Source organism: Elaeis guineensis, chromosome 11, assembly GCF_000442705.2.
Source record: "Elaeis guineensis isolate ETL-2024a chromosome 11, EG11, whole genome shotgun sequence".
NCBI classification, from domain to species: domain Eukaryota; kingdom Viridiplantae; phylum Streptophyta; class Magnoliopsida; order Arecales; family Arecaceae; genus Elaeis; species Elaeis guineensis.
In genome coordinates, this window is record NC_026003.2 from 120,212,871 (window position 1) to 120,231,377 (window position 18,507).

The 18,507-nt window shown below is 38.0% G+C and overlaps 1 protein-coding gene across 5 annotated transcripts in view; it reads right to left on the minus strand.

The window, feature by feature from the left end:
* Window positions 1–18,222, minus strand: part of LOC105054299 (kinesin-like protein KIN-6) — a 38,571-nt gene extending 20,349 nt beyond the window's left edge. Inside the window, exons 1-8 of one of the 5 annotated variants that reach the window (XR_012135544.1) lie at window positions 17,388–18,222; window positions 16,585–16,787; window positions 12,026–12,149; window positions 11,837–11,931; window positions 10,468–10,603; window positions 8,771–8,836; window positions 8,558–8,620; window positions 8,264–8,314 (exon numbers count right to left, since the gene is read on the minus strand). Coding sequence is in view for 3 of the 5 variants with exons in the window: in XM_073246217.1 (XP_073102318.1) it covers window positions 8,264–8,314; window positions 8,558–8,620; window positions 8,771–8,836; window positions 10,468–10,603; window positions 11,837–11,931; window positions 12,026–12,149; window positions 16,585–16,787; window positions 17,388–17,879 (1,230 nt within the window). In the remaining 2 variants the exon portion in view is untranslated. The remainder of the gene's footprint in view (window positions 1–8,263; window positions 8,315–8,557; window positions 8,621–8,770; window positions 8,837–10,467; window positions 10,604–11,836; window positions 11,932–12,025; window positions 12,150–16,584; window positions 16,788–17,387) is intronic. The other 4 variants (XR_003802153.2, XM_073246217.1, XM_019853599.3 and 1 more) reach the window with 4 other exon arrangements.
* Window positions 18,223–18,507: the final 285 nt, after the last annotated feature.

Here is an 18,507-nt window from a genome sequence, read left to right on the forward strand (position 1 = left end):
TAAAACAGCTAGTTTTAAGGGTATTTTAAGAAAATGAAAGTTTAGGACTCCTATAAATATCCCCTCCTCTTCTATTTTCACCACACCAAATCAATTCTCCTTTTCTTCTCTACTACTTCTTCTCTTCTAGCAATATTTAGCAAGTGTTCAATATTTAGCAATTAGCAATTAGTAAGTGTTCAAGTGCTACACAAGAGGAGGATTAATCCACCTATTGAAGCCTTAGAGCTTGGAAGTCCTTGTTGAGGTCTTGAGGAGCACAAGAGGCTCACAAATCTCCATCGGCCTACCTCTACTCAATTTCTTCATTTAGTATTTTGGTTAATTTTTATTATTTGCATAACTCATATTTAGATATGACATCTTTTGATGAGAGTCATTTTGGTATTCTCTCAATTTCTGAGGGAGAAGAAACTATTGTTCCTGCTCCCTCTGAAACGAATATCGAAGGTCAAGGCTCTGCCTCTTCTTCTCGTAAGAGGACTAGTGCTGTATGAAATGATTTTGAAAGAGCTATAGTAGATGGAGTTTTAAAAGTAAAATATAAAAAATATGCCAAATTATATAGTTGTACTACTGGTGGAAGAACTGGCTATTTGAAAAGACATCAAGAAAGCCATATGATGAGTAATGCTCGTCTTCAAAGCACCCTTAATATACAAGGAGGTAGTCTTGTATGTAATTTTGCATATAATCATGAAAATCAAAGAAAAAAACTGATAAAATGGATAGTTAAAAATGAATTATCTTTTAGTTTATATGAATCTTTTAATTTTGAAGAGTATGTTCAATTAGCTCTACAACCCATTTACAAAAGAACTAGTAGACGTACATTTAGAAAAGTAGCTGTGACTAATTTTTTAGCAATGAAACAAAATTTAATTGGAACTCTCTATCCTAAATTCAAAAGTATCATTAACTTTTGATATTTAGACAGATACGCATCTGTTAGTAATTATTATTTTATTGCTGTTACTGCTCATTATATTGATAACGATTAGCTATTAAATAAACGTATTCTTGCTTTTCGTGCTTTTGATTTTTCACATTCTAGGCAACAAATTTCTAACACTATTTATCAAACTGCATGTACATATGGTATTAATGTTAAAATTATATCTATTACTTTTGATAATGCATCTAATAATAATTTTGCTGTCAAATTATTGAAAGACTCATTGCATCCCATTCTAAATGAAAATTTGTTGCATATTAGATGTGCATGTCATATTTTAAATCTCTCTATTCAATCTGACATGGGTATGGTTCAAGATGTTATTATAAAAATTAGAAATATGGTTTTTTTTATTCAAGCTTCAAGGATAAGACTTCAAGAATTTAAGCAAATATGTATAGATCATGGTAAACATTTTAAAAAATTTAAACTTGATGTAGTTACTCGTTGGAACTCAACATATAACATGATATATGATGCATATCCATATAAAAATTTATTAAGTGCATATATTAATGATTGTAGTTAGGTTTTACATTGATTGAAACTGATTAGAACAAAGATAAAATTTTGAAAAAATTTTTAGTTAGTTTTTATAATGCCACTGAAATTCTTTCTGATATTTATTATCCAACCTCTTCTTTATTTTTACAACAAACATATCTTATCAGCCAAAAATTTGTACAACATAGATATGATGATATTTTAGAATCTATTATTTATGAAATGGAATCTAAATAGAATGAGTATTGGGACAGAATATGTCCTATGCATAACTTAGTTGCTATATTTGATCCATGTGTTAAATTAAGTGGTATGCTAATTTTACTTGATGCATATTGTGAAAATATGAATCAAAATTTCGAACCCGCTAAAATTAAGGTAAATCAACTTTTTCATGATATTTATGTTTTATACGATGAAAAGGTTTGTGAGTCTAGTGCTTCTCGTTCACAAATCTCCGCCTCTTCTTCTAGTACTTCTCGTTCATCATCTATTTTCTCATTCATTGCATATAGCAGACGTACACATGCTTCTTCAAGTTCATCTACATCTTCATCTTTAAGTGGTGAACTTGAATTTTATTTACGAAATGATCTTCAATCTGCATATGATGAAAATCAAATAGAAAATCTTGATGCATTAGCCTGATGAAAAAGTGTTAAAAATCAATATCGTGTAATCTTTGTCACTACACGTGATATCTTAGCTACGCCGATGTCCCTAGTAGCATCGATTTCTACTTTTAATGCAGGTCAACGTGTTCTAGATGAATAAAGTAGGATGACTGGCGAAACAATTGAGATGCTGCTCTGCTTCAAAACTTGATTGGATACCGAGGCGAGACTTCAAGATAAAGATGGACATAATACAACATCTGATGATGACAACGACGATACAAACACTACCGACGATGCATGACGAATTGACGATCAGTAAGATTTTTATTTATTAATGCTAGATATTTGTAACTTTTTAGTTTTTATCTTTTAATTATTGAGGTGAGTCATCTCAATTTTTTCTCTCTTCTTCATTGTATTTGGAGGTCAAGCCTAGCCCCCCTCTCTTCCTTGTACCATTTTGATTGTTATTAATAAACCAGCAAGAGTCCACGCCAAACCCCCCACCATTACAAAGTGGTCTTTTATTTTTACAAAAAAAATCCCACATCTATATTTAATTTTACTCCTTAATCTTTTTTTTATTTATAAAAAAAATATATTTTTTAAATTCAAAAAAAAAGCATCGGGCCAGCATGCGAGCCGTACCAGGCTTGGATCGGGCCTGGATCATGCTGGGCCGTACCTAGCCCATAGCCCAGGCCATGCTAGCCCAGGCCCTTATGGGCCATACCGGGCCTGGGCCACAGGCCGCAATCCCTCAGCCCAGCACAGCCCCTTTTAATGGGCCGTGCCTGGCACGGCCCGTTACTATAGCAAATGAGCCATGCCTGGCATGATCCATTTCGTGTCAGGCCAAATAACGGGCGGCCCGTCTGTTGCCCATGTCCACCGAGGGGTATAGTCCACGATAACATGAAGCCTAACAATCATAATCAGTTCAAATCCATCAAAATAAAATATAATCAGATATTCTATTCCATCATTCCTCAGGTACATAAACCAAAATTGACTCAGAGCATCTAAATTCAAAATCAAATACCAGCCCATATCTCAAAAAGCCGTAAATAGATAACTAAAAGTCCATGATCATCAAATAAACTAAATTTTAGCTAAAAATTTTCAAGCTTGCTACATATATCCCCAATACTAAATCCTTCATCGGTTCTAACATTATTCCTCTGTAAAAGAAAAGAAAAGAAAAATAAAAAAATATAAGCTACACTAGCTCAGTAAATAGAACCTACACTTTCTTATCGAATCAAGCATAAATTTTTTTTATGATAATGCAATATTTAAAAGATAACAGATATTATAAAAATTAAGCATTTAATAGTGCATATAATAAAATAAGTCATAAAGATAATCATGCATGTATAAATTCATGAACATTTTATAAACATGATTCATAAATCATTCTTGTCAGGTATTCGTATCATGTTTTCAAAATATTGCTCACAGATATTCATGCTAAGGTCACTATTATACCCATGATAGGGTCATGTTTCTTAATCGATAAAATTCTTGTTTTATGTACCAACTTTGTATCCATTGGTGGGGCTATGTTTCTTGTGGATGCTAGCTCCGAGTGTCAACCTTCTCATAAAGATTCATTCACAGCTATCTGAGAGTCTTTGAAATCTTTATATTTTTTTCTTAAAACATATAAATTTGTAAATATAAAAATCATAAAATTCATGCTTCATAATCATGCTATTTTCATAAAATATATTCATGGAATCATTTATCATAAAACATGCTTTTTCATATCACACGTATGCCGATCTTTTTTTTATAAAAATATGATTTCATCAACATCAGTTCATTTGCATGGAAAACATGATAATTTAGAAATAAATAAACGTAAGATCCACTTACCTCGTTCACCCTAAATCTTTAGACTTCATTAGAAGAATCAGCTAATCTTATTAAAATATTAAAAATATAATTAATTTTTTATTCGATGAATTTAGTAGAATTAAATCATAAGAAAAGAGGATCATTGATCGGATGGTCGATCCAACAGGTTATCCAAGCATCAAGACAATTCAGGGCCTCCTAATCAAGGATCAAATCTAAGCCGAGGATCAAATCTAAGTGATTCGATCAAGAAATCATGAAGCATGGATTGGATCAAGACCAAGATCAATCAATAGGGTTCATCAATAGTGAGTTTCAAAGACCTAAACATATAGTGAGGATGGGGTTGACAAATATCAAAGTAGTTTTAGGTCATCTTGTCGGAGTCAACATGGGTCCCTAGAAGAGGAAGACATGGCCCGATACTAAAATTTAGATCTTAGAGAGAGAAAGTTAATGAAGAGAAAGTAGAGAAAGAATTTTGTATCCCTCAAAGAAAAATCTATGATCAAGATTATTAGGGGTCATGTCATGGTACTCAAGAGGGATTAACGATGATCATATCTATAAATATATAGTAAGGGCTGGATTCGGATCAACAAACTGTATGGATATCAAAGCGAGTTTGGGTCTCTTTGAAAAGATCGTCTTAGGTTCATACTGGGCTCCAAAGATTAGATAAAGAGAGAAAAAGAGAAGGTAGAGAGAGAGACATGAGAGAGAGAAATCCCTTCTATCTTTTTTCTTCTTTTTTTTCTTTCTTCTTTCTTTTTCTTTTCTTTTCTTCTTCCTTTGCTTGGCCGAACAGGGGATGTGGTTCATGATGGCTAGTGGCCGAAAGACCGACGATGGAAGCGACAACCTCTGTTGTTAGAATCGTACCAGTCGAGTTGAGTCAAACCTTCACCGAGTCGAACCGCAATGGAGAATCGAAAAAGAGTATGAATCGTACTTGAATCGTCGACTCGTGTGCTGAATTGTCCGCTTCGTCGGATCGCCCAATTCCATCGATTCGGAAAAGGTAGGTTTCCAGACTTCTAGAATAATGCCGTTCGTTGATTTGGGAAGTCGAAGAGTCCAAAATTTCTCAAAATAGCTTTGAAAATCAATTTGCAGAAGAAAATTGAAGGTATGTGAAACCTTTCAACTTCTATTTCCCCTTCTCTCTTCTTCTTCAATTTCTCTCTACTGATGCGATTGATTGCTTCTACGAGCTTCAACGGCAAGAGGAAGAGGCCTGATGTTCTCTCTCTCTCTTCCCCATTCGTCTTTCCCAAGAGGATGCCTCAAAGCCCCAGGAAGCCTTTCTTTGAGCTTCGCCGTCACTCTCTCGCTCTCTCTTTTTTTCCGTTCGAAGCCCTGTTTCGTCTTCTCTCTCTCAACTGAGAGAGATGGGTGGAGTTTTACGAATAAAAAAAGGTCAAAGGGGAAAAGTCTATGACCGTGAGAGAGACGACAGGACCCTCCTTTGTTTTGACCTCTTTGGGCAGGCTGGTCCCCTGTTCTCTCTCTGAGAGGGGTGGGCTGTGGTCCTACTTCCATCTTCTTTCTGTGGTCCCAGTTTCATTTTTCTCTCTGAAGCAAAAGCATGTACCATGAAGGCCTGCATACAGCCACAATTCCATAGTCATTTAACTGGTATGTACATGAAAGTTGCTCCGTTTATTTATTTTTTTTATGTAATAGTTTTTTTTTTTAATTTCAAGTTTTTTTTGTAACAGTACTTGTTTTTATTGAATCATGCCACCTAGAAGCAAAACTAAGATTGTGGATCCACAAGCGTCTTTCCATTTAGACGATGTGATTATCAAATTCATTACACAAAATAGGGTATTATTATATTTTTTATCATCTTTATAATGTAAATTTTGTTTTAATGCTAATTTCTATCGTTTTATAAAAAAGTTGAATTTGTTACTGAATCTTACGATTTGAGTCGCAATTCTAGTCAAGAGATAGACGATTCACGAGTCGAATCCCGATTTGACAACTATGGCGACAACAAGTGGCCGACATCGGTGAATGGCCGACGACGGGCAACAATGGAAGGCCGGCGGTGGTGATCAACCGATCAGGAAGAATCATGAAAAAATATGAAAAATAGGGATCCGATCCCTTTCTTGGATTTTCTTCGATGGCCGTTCACCGACGACCATGATATCGCCATAGAGGGTTGTGGGGAGGCCGAGGGTCATGATCCAAGGGTGCAGCACCACGAGCGACGGTGTTGGTGGTCTGAAAAAGGAAGAAAGGATGGGCCAAAAATAGGGTATTCTTTAAAGGCGGATTTCTGACAAATCCGATGGTCGATGGTAAGGCCTGGGGCCATGGGGAGAAAGGGTAGAGGGAGAGGAAGAAGGGAGGGGCTTACCTCGAGCTCCGACGGTCTCTCCGGCTCCAATCTCTAGTGGGCACAAGTCTAAAAAAGTCAGCAAAATGAAAAAGAAAGAGGGTGGAAGAAGAGAGGAGGGCCGTTGCTTGTCGTGGGATCCTTTGGAGGGGGAGGGAAAACTTATAGAGCGGAGGGGAGGTCAAATCCTTTCCGGATTCGACTTCCTTTCCAATGGGTTCGCATGGAAGAAGACTCCCAATGGGAGTCTTCAATGTTTTTCTTTTTTTTTTGTTTTGTTTCTTTTTTTTCTTTTTCAGGATCTAAGATTCGTGTTGGGAGAATTTAAGGTCGGATATTACAGATCTTACCATCTCCACCCACATCACCCTTGATCTTGGGTGGATCATTTGATACCAAATGCCCCCTTAATATCTAGTCTCCCACAGCAACTGCACAATGACACTCCATAACTTTTGTGTGGATATATGGTGGTTATATGGAGACAATCATAAGGAGATTCAAAATCTGTAAATATACATTAATAAAGTCTTTGACAACAAGCCTTAAAATCCTTAAAGTATTGCTAGGCCTTGGTGTTGCTTGCTTGAAATGCTTATCTTCATCCTTAAATAAAGCATGTAGTTGGTCTTTTTTTTTATAATAAAAACAGGAGTTGGAGGGGGACGACCTGACGCATCTACCTCTCCTGGGCATGACCATAGGGCCCCAACCTCCACTGAAGAATATTCGATTCGGGATCGAGTTTGGGTGAATAGGCGGCCTCCTCCCCACAATATGGACGAACCCAACGGATGAGTACGTCACTCCAGTACCATCGAGGGCCAACAGATCAAATGCCGTTTTCAGACGCCATGTTTGGGCCACTAGGATATGCTCCATTCGCAGTCATTCGTGCCTTGACATTTAATCGCAGCCCGATATCCATCGAGACTCGAACCCGGATCACTTCGTTGGAAATAAAAGCCCCTTCTGCTGGGATGCCACCTCAGTGGCAAAGCATGTAATTGGTCTTTAACAAGCAAGAAAAGAAAGAAAAAAATCAATTGAATCTTTTATATATTCCAATTGCCACATGGTACACTAAAATGGAGAGATCCCCTAAAGCATCAACTTCCAACTGTTTATTGGTCAATATAACTATTACCGAACCATAATGGTCCCATAATATTGGACTGTTAACTTATTCTCTAAGGAGACCACATCTAAAGGCACTTGAGAAAATCCCTCAATATGTCAAGACACTATGAATTTATCATCCCTGAGGTTGACTTCAAGACAAGGGCTAGCATAACCTGCAAATCTATGTAGGTATATAGATTTATATACATTAAAATGATCCATAAAACGTGAACCGATGTTTTAGCCATAGCATGACTACCGAGCTGTTGTACAAAATGCTTATGCACAGTGTTTCATAAACGTAGCGAACACATTGAACAGCCTTGTTCAAGAGAGTTTCTAAAAATGGAAGTTGCAAAACATTCTAGTCGCTCTCAAAATTATTATTCCTATATCACTACAAAGAGCATGGCCAAACAAGGTCCAATGACATGGATAGTAAGATGCCATAATTGACATCTAATACCCATCACTTCGTAGGATTTCTTTAATTGGGCTCCATTAAATGGTAGGGACGGGCAAGAACACCAGAAAAACTCCTAAAAGATAACTTAAATAGTTTTTCATTCAAAATATCACTTCTTAAAGGCTTGATACAAATGTGGAACATGCTAGCATGAAATATTAATGCAAAAAAAAAAAGGTATTCAAGAAAAGCATATGGTCAATTTCCAGATGTGTCTCAAAAAAATGTATTAATTTAAAAGTCTTAGAAATGAAGCAAATAATGTCCTTGGAAACAAAGGAAATTAAGAAAATATCATGAAATAAGTTAACAAGGATACGTACAAAGTTTACATTGTTGCAACTAGTTCTAAAATGGGATTTTTTTTTTTTTAAGTAATGATATCATACCAGAGTCATGCGCTTCTTGCCTTCCAAATAATCTTTCAAATACCTAGTCAACTACCAAATACAAATGAGCATTACCACTTCAGTAGATGAAGAATATTCTGAAAGAGAAGTTAAGTAATCTTAACAAGTATCACGATATATAAATGACAGATTATTTAATGCAACACAATAACTTTAAAAAAAAAAAAAAACTTAACAGTAAAAGCATAAATAACTACCAGTGCTTTACTTGTTATTATAGAATAAGCAGATTAGGGCCCTACAAATACGAGAAATCGAGAAATGAAAATATACCAAAGAGTTCTTGAAATGCTTGTGCAATGGCTTCTTTCGATTTTTTTGGTGTTCTAGCAAGGACTGCAAGAAGAAAAGCATGAGCAGAAAAAAAAAAAAAAAAAAAAAAGAATATACAACTCTCTATCACATACTGGGGAAACATGCAAAGTACTAGTTGTGCATTGTTCAGAATAATAGGAACATACCACTTAGCATTTAGCAGCTACTTACTCTTAAACACAGACCAAAAACCATGGATGTGTTGTTGATGAAGTTGCTCTCTGACAGTCGGGCGCCCTGCAAATGGAAAAAAGAGAAATTGATAACACATGTGGATAATCATATTCTGCAAGCTACACAATCATTACTACGACCACATAATCATGTGTACAAGCAAAAATCCAGCATTTTTTACGTGCCTGTTAGTATGTTAATGTCCTAATGATCAACTTAAAAAACTTAAGGTTGTAGACACATAAACAATGTCCATCAACCATTGGTATTTAGCAACAAACTAGACAAGAAGGTTTATTTTGATAAAGCATATTGTCTCTACATTAGTTGAAAAGCATATTCTACATTCAACCTCCAATTGTCATGATCCAAAATTTAGTTGGAGAGTACTCCATGTCAGACCTAACGAAAGTGATACGAGAAACAAATTCTTCACTTGCTAACCAGATTATAGGTGAATGTTTCTCTTCACTGCTATCTACTCTTTGGCATATTGATGTGATTCTCCTCATTTTGTGGTGTAGAGTCACGTTCTGGCCCAAGATCAAATGAAAAGTGGCATGCAACCTCAGCCTGCCCGCACCAATTATTCAATATAAGCCTGGGTTGTGAAGCATGTTTAAGAGCTAGCGCTTATAGGTATTTAATAAGAAAGAGAAAAGCCCATTAAGAGAAGCCAGCCCACTCCTCAAGTTTTAGGAGAGAAAGAGGCCCCAGGCCAATCAGCTCCACTAGCGGTGAGCCCCCCATATTCTCTCCTAGTCTAAGAGAAACAGATGAGGGAGCTGGCACAACTATAGTCCCCACGTTTATCACCCTCTTTCTGTTCAATGGGAGAAAAAGGAGGGCGTCAGGGTGCCTTCCATTGGATTCCTCCTCCTATAAAAGGCCACTACTGGTGAGCCCCCCTCTTTTGTCTCTTGAGAGAAAGAAAAAGGGGACTGGCCCAACTGAAGCACCCATATTTACTGCCCTCTCTGTCTCACTTCCATCAACAGAAAGAAGAGGAGGTGGGAGTGACCTCTACTGGATGCCCCCTCCTATAAAATGCAAGGAGGGCTGACCACTATAATATGCACAATATCCCTCTCTTGCACATGCAATCTTTCTCTCATCACATGCCTCTCAATTTCCTCTCTTACTTTTTCAAGCTTCCAGGGTGTAGAAGAAACAGTAGAATATTCCATTAGGTTGGCAAAGAGGGTCCAAGCAATAGCATGGGTGCAAGGACTGGAGGCCGTGCCATACATTCATGGGTGCACAGCTGTGAAACAATCTCAATTGGACAACGTATTTTAATCATGCAAGATATGTTATGACCCCAACTATCTGTATCCTTTGTATCAAGAGTAACACAAAGGTTTCATGTAATACTCCCTCTTATAATCATTCTCTAGGATCATTGCTCCCCATCTACTTCACATGAGTCCAGTCCATTTTCACTCATAGTTCATGCATCCATACAAGAGAAACAACTTGCAAACAAGAATACACGGATGGAAGAATAGACAAAAACCACAATAGTCAAATCTTTCAAATTTTTCTGTGTCGCATTTGAACTTAATATATGGATCTTTCTTCTGTATAGCATCTTGACTAGTTGGGTTTCGAACAAATCTAATTAACTCAAATGGTAACCAATGGTTATAGGTTGTTAAAGAATAAATACTACATAATGAGAGGAAAAAGGTAACCTGGTTCCCTGTTTTTCTTTCTCTTTCTGCTCCAGCAAGGTCTGCTATAGTAAGAACAGCATTATTTGGGGGAAAACGATGTTCATCATCCACATTTTTATGAGCAGCACGAATATTTATGATGCACTGAGATCGGCTGCAAGAAGAAATTGTAAACAAAATCTGAGAATTTCAACAGTCACCAACAAACTCTGCAGTTATCAGTTCGTAAATGAATAAGAAAATTTGAGATCAACGGCAAGAACAAGAAAACCTGAAAAACAATAATGAATAGCTTAGAGAAGTTAGCATTACATTCGACTTCTGCATAAGCAAGCAAGACAAAAGGCATGCTTGTTTTTGCTTCTACTTTTCAGAAAAAGCCTTCCAAGGGGCATTTTCATAAGAATGCTTTAAAGAGAAGCACTTCTTCACATGTTTGGTTCAGTAAACTCATAACGGAAAAGTTCTTTTTGGTCAATGAGGGAAAAAAAACATGTAAACACACACACACACATATATATATATATATGAGAGAGAGAGAGAGGAGTTAATATGCCCAAGTTTTGGTTCCCTGACCTTAATAGAATAGGTAGAATTCAAATCCTGAGTCAACAAGCATACTGAATTCAAATCAAGGTGAGCACAGCTTAGTTTGGGTCAAAATTTATTTAATGGGCCCGACTGGTAATTCAGAGCAAAGTCCATTGTATCTCATTTCAAAGGGGCAGACTTTGGTCCAACTTCGTTGAGGGTTTTTGAATTGGATCTGCATCTTGGAATCTAAAATTAGCCAATAAACAAAGCCTAGCAGTTTGAATTGGGTTCATGATGGTCGGGTGGAACTTTGGTTCTCCTGATTCACTTGTACTCCCATTGACTGTGCTCCCAAAAAGTTAAAAAACATCAACATTTCCAACATATCAACTAGCTGTTTCAAATAATCATAAGTTAGAATCTAACGTCTCCAGCTTTGTCCAAAAACAGCTTTTTTTAACTTTTGCTTGTTTAAAAGCAAGCACGTTCTACTACATGTTAGTGAATGGAACATTTGCTACGGATAGCCCTTTCTATTATAAAAAAACTTAAAAGGACTGGTTTGACAGAAAATGCTCAGAAAGAGTGAAAGATAATAGGTAAGGTAGGTCATTTCTTATTCAAGAAAGCAAAATAAATTGGATGGTGCAACATCACAATGTGATTCGTTTTTCAAAAGCAGCCAATGCTGTGTCCTGTGTCCACAATCTGATCCCAAGAAATGTGTCAAAATCTCGAGACATAATAATGGGGAAAAAAATGGAAACAGAAAATGATGCCGATTTCTCCATAATTTCCACTCTAAATTGTTAAAGATATATTATTTGGTTAGAATAATTTAATAGCCACATGCCTTGATTGATAGTTTGAATTTGTTGTAGCGGTAGCTCGTTTCAACATTCCACATGCCACTAGACTCTCTGCTTCTGCAAGACTAGAAACCATAACCTGCAAAGACAGAACAGAAATATAGCTTTATCTCATTGGCATTTGATGAGGTAAACTTCAGAAAGAATTTGATACGATGATAACCAGCAGCTACCTCTTGAAGACCCTTCATGGTTGATTGTTGGAGAGACAAATCAATTCCATTTGGAGATAAATCAAGGATTCTCTCTCCTTTCCCTCGTTCAGAATATATTTCAAACATTGATAAGTAATATGATCTGTAAAAGCACCAACTACAAATTTTAATAGTTGAAAATGAGATAAAAAAAAAAGATCATGTATGCTGAATGCCAAGCAAAATATTTCAAAACAATTGGCCAACCATCTCTCCCAATTTAGAGATACATTTATGATTTTCCATTTGAGCATTATTATCCCAACCATATACATACGTATGTGTTTCAATGTATACCTATATGTGATCGAGACTAAAACTAGTGGTGATCTCATACGATTCAAGCCTTAATCCAACCAATACAAATATGATGGCTGACCTTCAATATTGAAGATCCACACCATTGATCAAAATCTACTTTGTTCGATACATATAAACATCTTCTCAAAATTAGGTACACACATACAATAACATAAAACCATGCACTTTACATTAATTATGTTTGACAGTTTGAATTTTTAATTTTGATGTTTCATTATTAATTTCGCAGCAGCAGGATTGAAGCTTGAAGCTCAATCCAACAAGAAGAATTACAGAGCAACTCTCTCCTTCTCTTTATATGTCTGCTTTATTTTATTTCAATCGAGAAACCTTCAAAAATGTGGCATTTAAATGGACGGCTAATTTGGACTAGCTTCTGTCCGATTCTTCTCTTTGTGTGTGTGTGTGAGAGAGAGAGAGAGAGAGCTAAGTTTTTTCTTAGTATGTGCACTACAAATTTTCCATAATGATGGATCCTTCAACACTGATATATCCTTCAATAGATAACATGCTAACTAACCACTAGACCCCTAAAAGCTTAAGCTGCCGAGGAAGGGGGCAATGATGTACATCAAGCCTTAACACCCCCCTACATGTGGCCTGGACCACGTACGTTAAGGCATAAATGGCTCTGATACCATGCCAATTAACCACTAGACCCTAAAGCTTAAGCTCTTAGAGAAGGAGACAACAATGTATATCAAGCCTTAACATAGCAAACAATAATTTCCCTCCCAAAGCTGATTAAAGTAGTGGAGCCATGTAGATTCAATACCCAACTTTAAGCTTGGTATATCAAAGATCCAACTTTATTGTATCTACAGTTTGTGAAGTTATCTAGTCATCAGATTCTAACCATCCAATCAAATCTTCTCTGGTTGAAAAGCTAGAGCTAAATACCACCATAAGATCCAATTAAATGTCAAAATAAAATTTATGTTACCTATTCCCTTTATTTTAGCCTAAAATACCTGCATTTGGCACTTAGACACAAATATCAGTATGACACTTGAATACAGGTATATAAGAAAAAAATTCTTGGATTTTGACAGATATGATACTTCGACACATCTGCACTCAACACTTGCACCCAAGTCAATGTAATAAACAACAAGATACACCAAGGGAAAAGATCTCCCCATTTATAGAATTTAACACATTAGACTGAAAGGGAATGACTGCAACCAGGTTAGAGATGTCACTGGGCCATATAACCAGAATCGATCTATTATGGCTTTGGACCAAGTCATCTAGTTGAGCCTTTTCAAGATTGGTGTATGCTCTGCCAAGATCCAGCCCACTTACATACTAAACGTATAAAGTAATGTCAATTTAGTGAAGATCATAGCAGAATTAAGTCAATTACAGCCTCCAATAAAAGGTTCATTTCCACAAATATGTGTATAATCAAGTCAATGTGCTGGCTGGTTGGGTCGTTTCACGTGCTGCTCACCACAGTGGTGACTGTTTGTGGACATCTCTGGATGATTGCCTGTTAAGATCAAGGATAGATTGTACTCTGACTCTGCCTGGTGTAATTACACTCGATACAGTTGAGTTGTAAATTCATCAGGTTCACAAAAACAAAAAAAGAAAAAAGGAGGTTCATTTTTTAAGTCCCAAATCAAATTGCAATGGTTTTTGACCCCACTGAGTTGAATCAGGCACAGTGATTCATCTTCTCCTTGTGAACCATTAAATGTTAGTGATGTTCCAAGCCTCCTGTGCTTCCATCAGTCAAATTTCAGCATAAATAACTATCAGAGGTAGCATCTATTTTCAACAGATACATGCTCTAGAGGAACTACTTACCTGTACAAAGCCAACAGCCTAATTATTCCAAGAACATGCACCTTGCCTTGTAGCATCCATCAGACTAATAAACAACCATAACCTTCCACTTTAGTTTTCGTAAAACATACATAAGACACAATTTTTTTTAAATTCCAATTGCCTAATTTTTCAGGCTAAGGTTTACTATGTCTGATTACAAAATGAAATAAGATCTTCATAATACTGATGTACCCTTTCCACTTTTGCAGACTTTCAATTCACAAGCTCTAAATTACGAAAAGCCAACATCAGCTTTTAGAAGAACAATCTTATTCCAATCCTTCTCCTTATAAATGATCTGATCTTCAAAGGAATACTTTTTTAATTTACTCAGAAGATCCCCAATTGCACCCTTGCAAACATACACCCAAAAGCATCAGCATTAGATAGGAGACCAAGCATCAAGGTGCTTTCCAATCATGACAAGACCTGTTGGGATATACCGACCGACCCTTATATGCCGACTTATCCTCGGAACGGTCCGATCGACGCCCGACTCTACCCTCCGAGCGGACCGACGACTCCGACAATAACTGCCGACGATATCTGGCCGAAGGTATGCCAGCCGAACAGACCAATACTGTTTCCAACCGGCCGAACGACCGAACCCATATCACCGACTCACTGTCAGGGGTGACGGCCGACGTCCGACTTCCACAAGGCACCAGATAAGCCAACGGTATTTTCGAGTCGTCACCCGATGTCCCGGCAACCGAATACCGATATATAATCGGCCAGCCCGTCCAAACGCCGTACAACCGCTATGGGCTGTTATCCTGCTAAGGACACGCTGTACGACCGCCATAGGGCATTGTCCTGCCAAGGACATGGGTTAATTCTGATGACCTGACAACCCACGCCGATTTGACAACCCCCGACGATTTGACAACTCCCCAGTTGTCTGCACCATTAATGGCGGGACCATACCGCATTCTACTATAAAATGGGGTAAGGCAACAGTTTTGGTAAGCTCTCGAAAAACTCTCGAAAAGCTCTTAAGCCCTCAAGCTAGCTCTCTCTCGCTGAGCCCCTGGGTTTTTTCCACTGTTGCCTGGTCTCCTCTCTAATTTGGCCATCAGAGGGTCCCCGCCGGAGGCATCTCCGATCAGTGAGGACTTTTCTTGTAGGTGCGCATCTCCGACGATCGGACGACGAGGGGATCGGCCGCAACAAGACCTAAAAGCTTTAACCCCAAGATCATATAAGTTGCAGATGTATTTGCCTCCTGTCTTTGTCAGAATAAGCTATAGCCTAATTAGATATAAGCACCACTGTGAGGACATTTATCTCAACATCAGACAAAAACAGTCAGATCCTTGTCCTATGAATAAAATATACAGAAAGCTAATCCTCCTCAAGATTAACATCCACTAATGTCCTAACTCTCCATCTGTTCACAATACACAGGAATTAATGAATTACATCTAGAGATGTAGGTGTTCGTGTGAAATGACAAGTGAGGGGCCAAGGAAAAGGCACCGAAGGTGAGAGGGGAAGGAAGAATCCTTCATTCCAAGGAAATTACAAGGGGAAGATTCAGAACATATGTAACATATGTACCAGTCACACCTGCCTTAATCAATGGTTTACTCACTTCATCGAGATAATATAAAGAATATTTCAAGATGTAGAGGGCGCTAACTCAAAATCAACCTGGAAACAAATTCTCATACTAAGAAACTACAGCAGCAAGTAATAGATGAGAGCATTGGATTTAGCCCACAAGCCAGATGCGAAACCACATATATCATGGCATTTGCTACTCTATTAAATACTCACCGATGAATATTGAATACAATATGATATCTGTAGGATAAATGACATATTATTAACCCTTGATATATTATCTTAAATATTGTTTAGGATTCCAAATAAAGCACTCATAAGAGGATCATGGGCCAAGTCATTACAAATGCTGCTGTATTTCCATGAAAACATGGCCTATAGGCAATCATGCATCCTTTCACTTATTCACATCGTCACCTATTGGCATGTAACAAGAGAAACCTTCAAGTCATCCAATTAGAACTTGTTATGAGGGATTAGAGAGCAAGAGGTTTAGAAGAGTGAGCGAGGACTACCATGTACCACATTTATTCATTAGATAAAGAAGTTCAATGAATTTAGGAAAGACAATGAAGATGGTTAAATTGTTAATCAGCATTTCATTCTCTATTTTTGGGGGTGATTGACTAGCCATCAACTTTTTCTATTTGTGGCTTCCCTAAGAATTGTAAGAGCCAAAAGAAGAAAAGGTAATGCCTACTTCTGATCTAGATCAGCTGACAATAGAAGTTTATTAAAATAGTGAATTTAGAAGAAAATTGAGAAATAAAGCAACCATTAGGAGCAAATGTTTGCAATGAGGTGTGCCAAAAAGGTACCTTGAAGAATGAGGATCCCCATTTCCAGTTGCATGACTAAAAATCTGTCGTAATGCAAGGGGCAACATACCCGGATCTCTTGGACACCCAAACATCGTGTGAGTCTTTCCAGAACCAGTTGGCCCCATTGCAACCAAAAGAGCATTTTTTCCTTCCATTAAATCCAACACCAAAGGATTCATCACCTTCTCATAAACTTCTTGCTGCAAATACAAGTCCAATAACATGTGCCAAACATATACATAGAAGTAACAGAAATTATGAGTTAGAAATAAAATTTGCAATAATGATACAGAAATAACTGAAATGTTCAAACCAAGACTATATCCAAAACAAACATTTAAGGAGTTATCAAGGCTACATCTAAAACAATTTCTGAATATCATCGCTATACCGTCATTTTTATCCATAGCATGCTTTGACTCCCACATGAAAAATAATACATAAATGGGTATAAATCAAAACCAAGTTGGAGTATAACCAAATCAAATCAAATGTTGATCATAATTGGTCCAAATTGATCTTTTCTACACGTTCTTGATGCGAAAGAGATGAAGATTGTACGCAGGTAAGGAGAAGTACGGATATTGAGTGATTGGATGTGGTGTTGTTGCTTTAATTGATTTCAGTTATTGATAACAGCACATAGGGAATGGTGGTTCGCAGACTTCCTCATAGCCAATTTTGACCGTCATGTGGACAAAAAGTTATTTGTATATGCTCTTGAGAAGAATTCATCAACAACAAATTCCACGTACATGAATCAAGATCAGATCATAAGATGGTAGAGCCAAGAAGCATACCTGAAGAGAATCCTGTGGAAAGACAAAGGAGAAGCCATCGTACACCTCGCTTTTGGTGCGCTTCGAGTCTAGCAGCGAGGGCTGGGCCGATAGCGTGACCGAGTGCGAATCGTTTACCGCCAAGCAAGAACTCTTCTTCTTGCTCTTCCCGCCCTTGGGCGACGCGCATTTCCCTCGAGGCTTGGCTTTGCTGCCGCAGGGTTTCCGGCTGGGCCTGGGCCCGATCTCGAGTGGCCGGATCCGAAGGAATACCTTGAGGTTCTCGGAGGAGTCGGCAGATTTGGCTTCGGGGGATTTGGAGACTGGAGGAGGCATTTGGGGCGGATCGGGCTGTAGGATATCGTCAAGAGGGAAGGGGGTGATACCGCCGGCGGCAGATGATAAGGAGGAGGGACCCGGAGCGGTGGCGAGAGGGGTTTGTTTTGCCCGCCGGGGAGGGTTTCGCCGGACGGTGGTGGGGGGGCGAGGAGACGAGGCGGGGGGCAACTCCATGGCTCTCTCTCTCTCTCTCTCTCTCTGCGATGGGGATTTTCTTGGGTTCTGACTTCTGAGTATCCTTTTGGCTCCTCGTTTTTAAAGATTTAAGATGTGTGTGGGCGGGAGTCGGGAGAAAAGTGCGTAAGGTTATCTTTACGGGACCATCGGTTTACCGCTTGACCAGCTGTATCCACCGCCTCAGTGAACTGGATAACCCGAACCTGGTCATGCTACGGGTCGAGGTGGGTGCATGAATTGGGGGTACCACTTGAGCAGGGTTGGAGTTGGACCCAAGCGAGACCAACTGGTGAATTTTGCCAGTCCAATCCAGATTATGAACCCAACCTACAACTTAAATTTGGTCCCAAACTTTCCCTTTTGTTTATTATGAACACGAATGTATGTGGAACATATCATGTATACAAGTCTAGCAAAGTATTGATGTTGCAGCTTCCCTTTGAACACTTTCTAGTTTTTCGTTTGCATGGTGGGCATCCCACAATCATCCTTTGAAAAAAAATGATGCCAATGGTAGAAGAAGTAGCTATTAGCTTTACCTACTCCATATCTGAGCTAGATTTCGTTGCAGCCAAACTGAATATTAACAAGCAAATCTCAATTTTGGTTCATTATGGATTTGCCA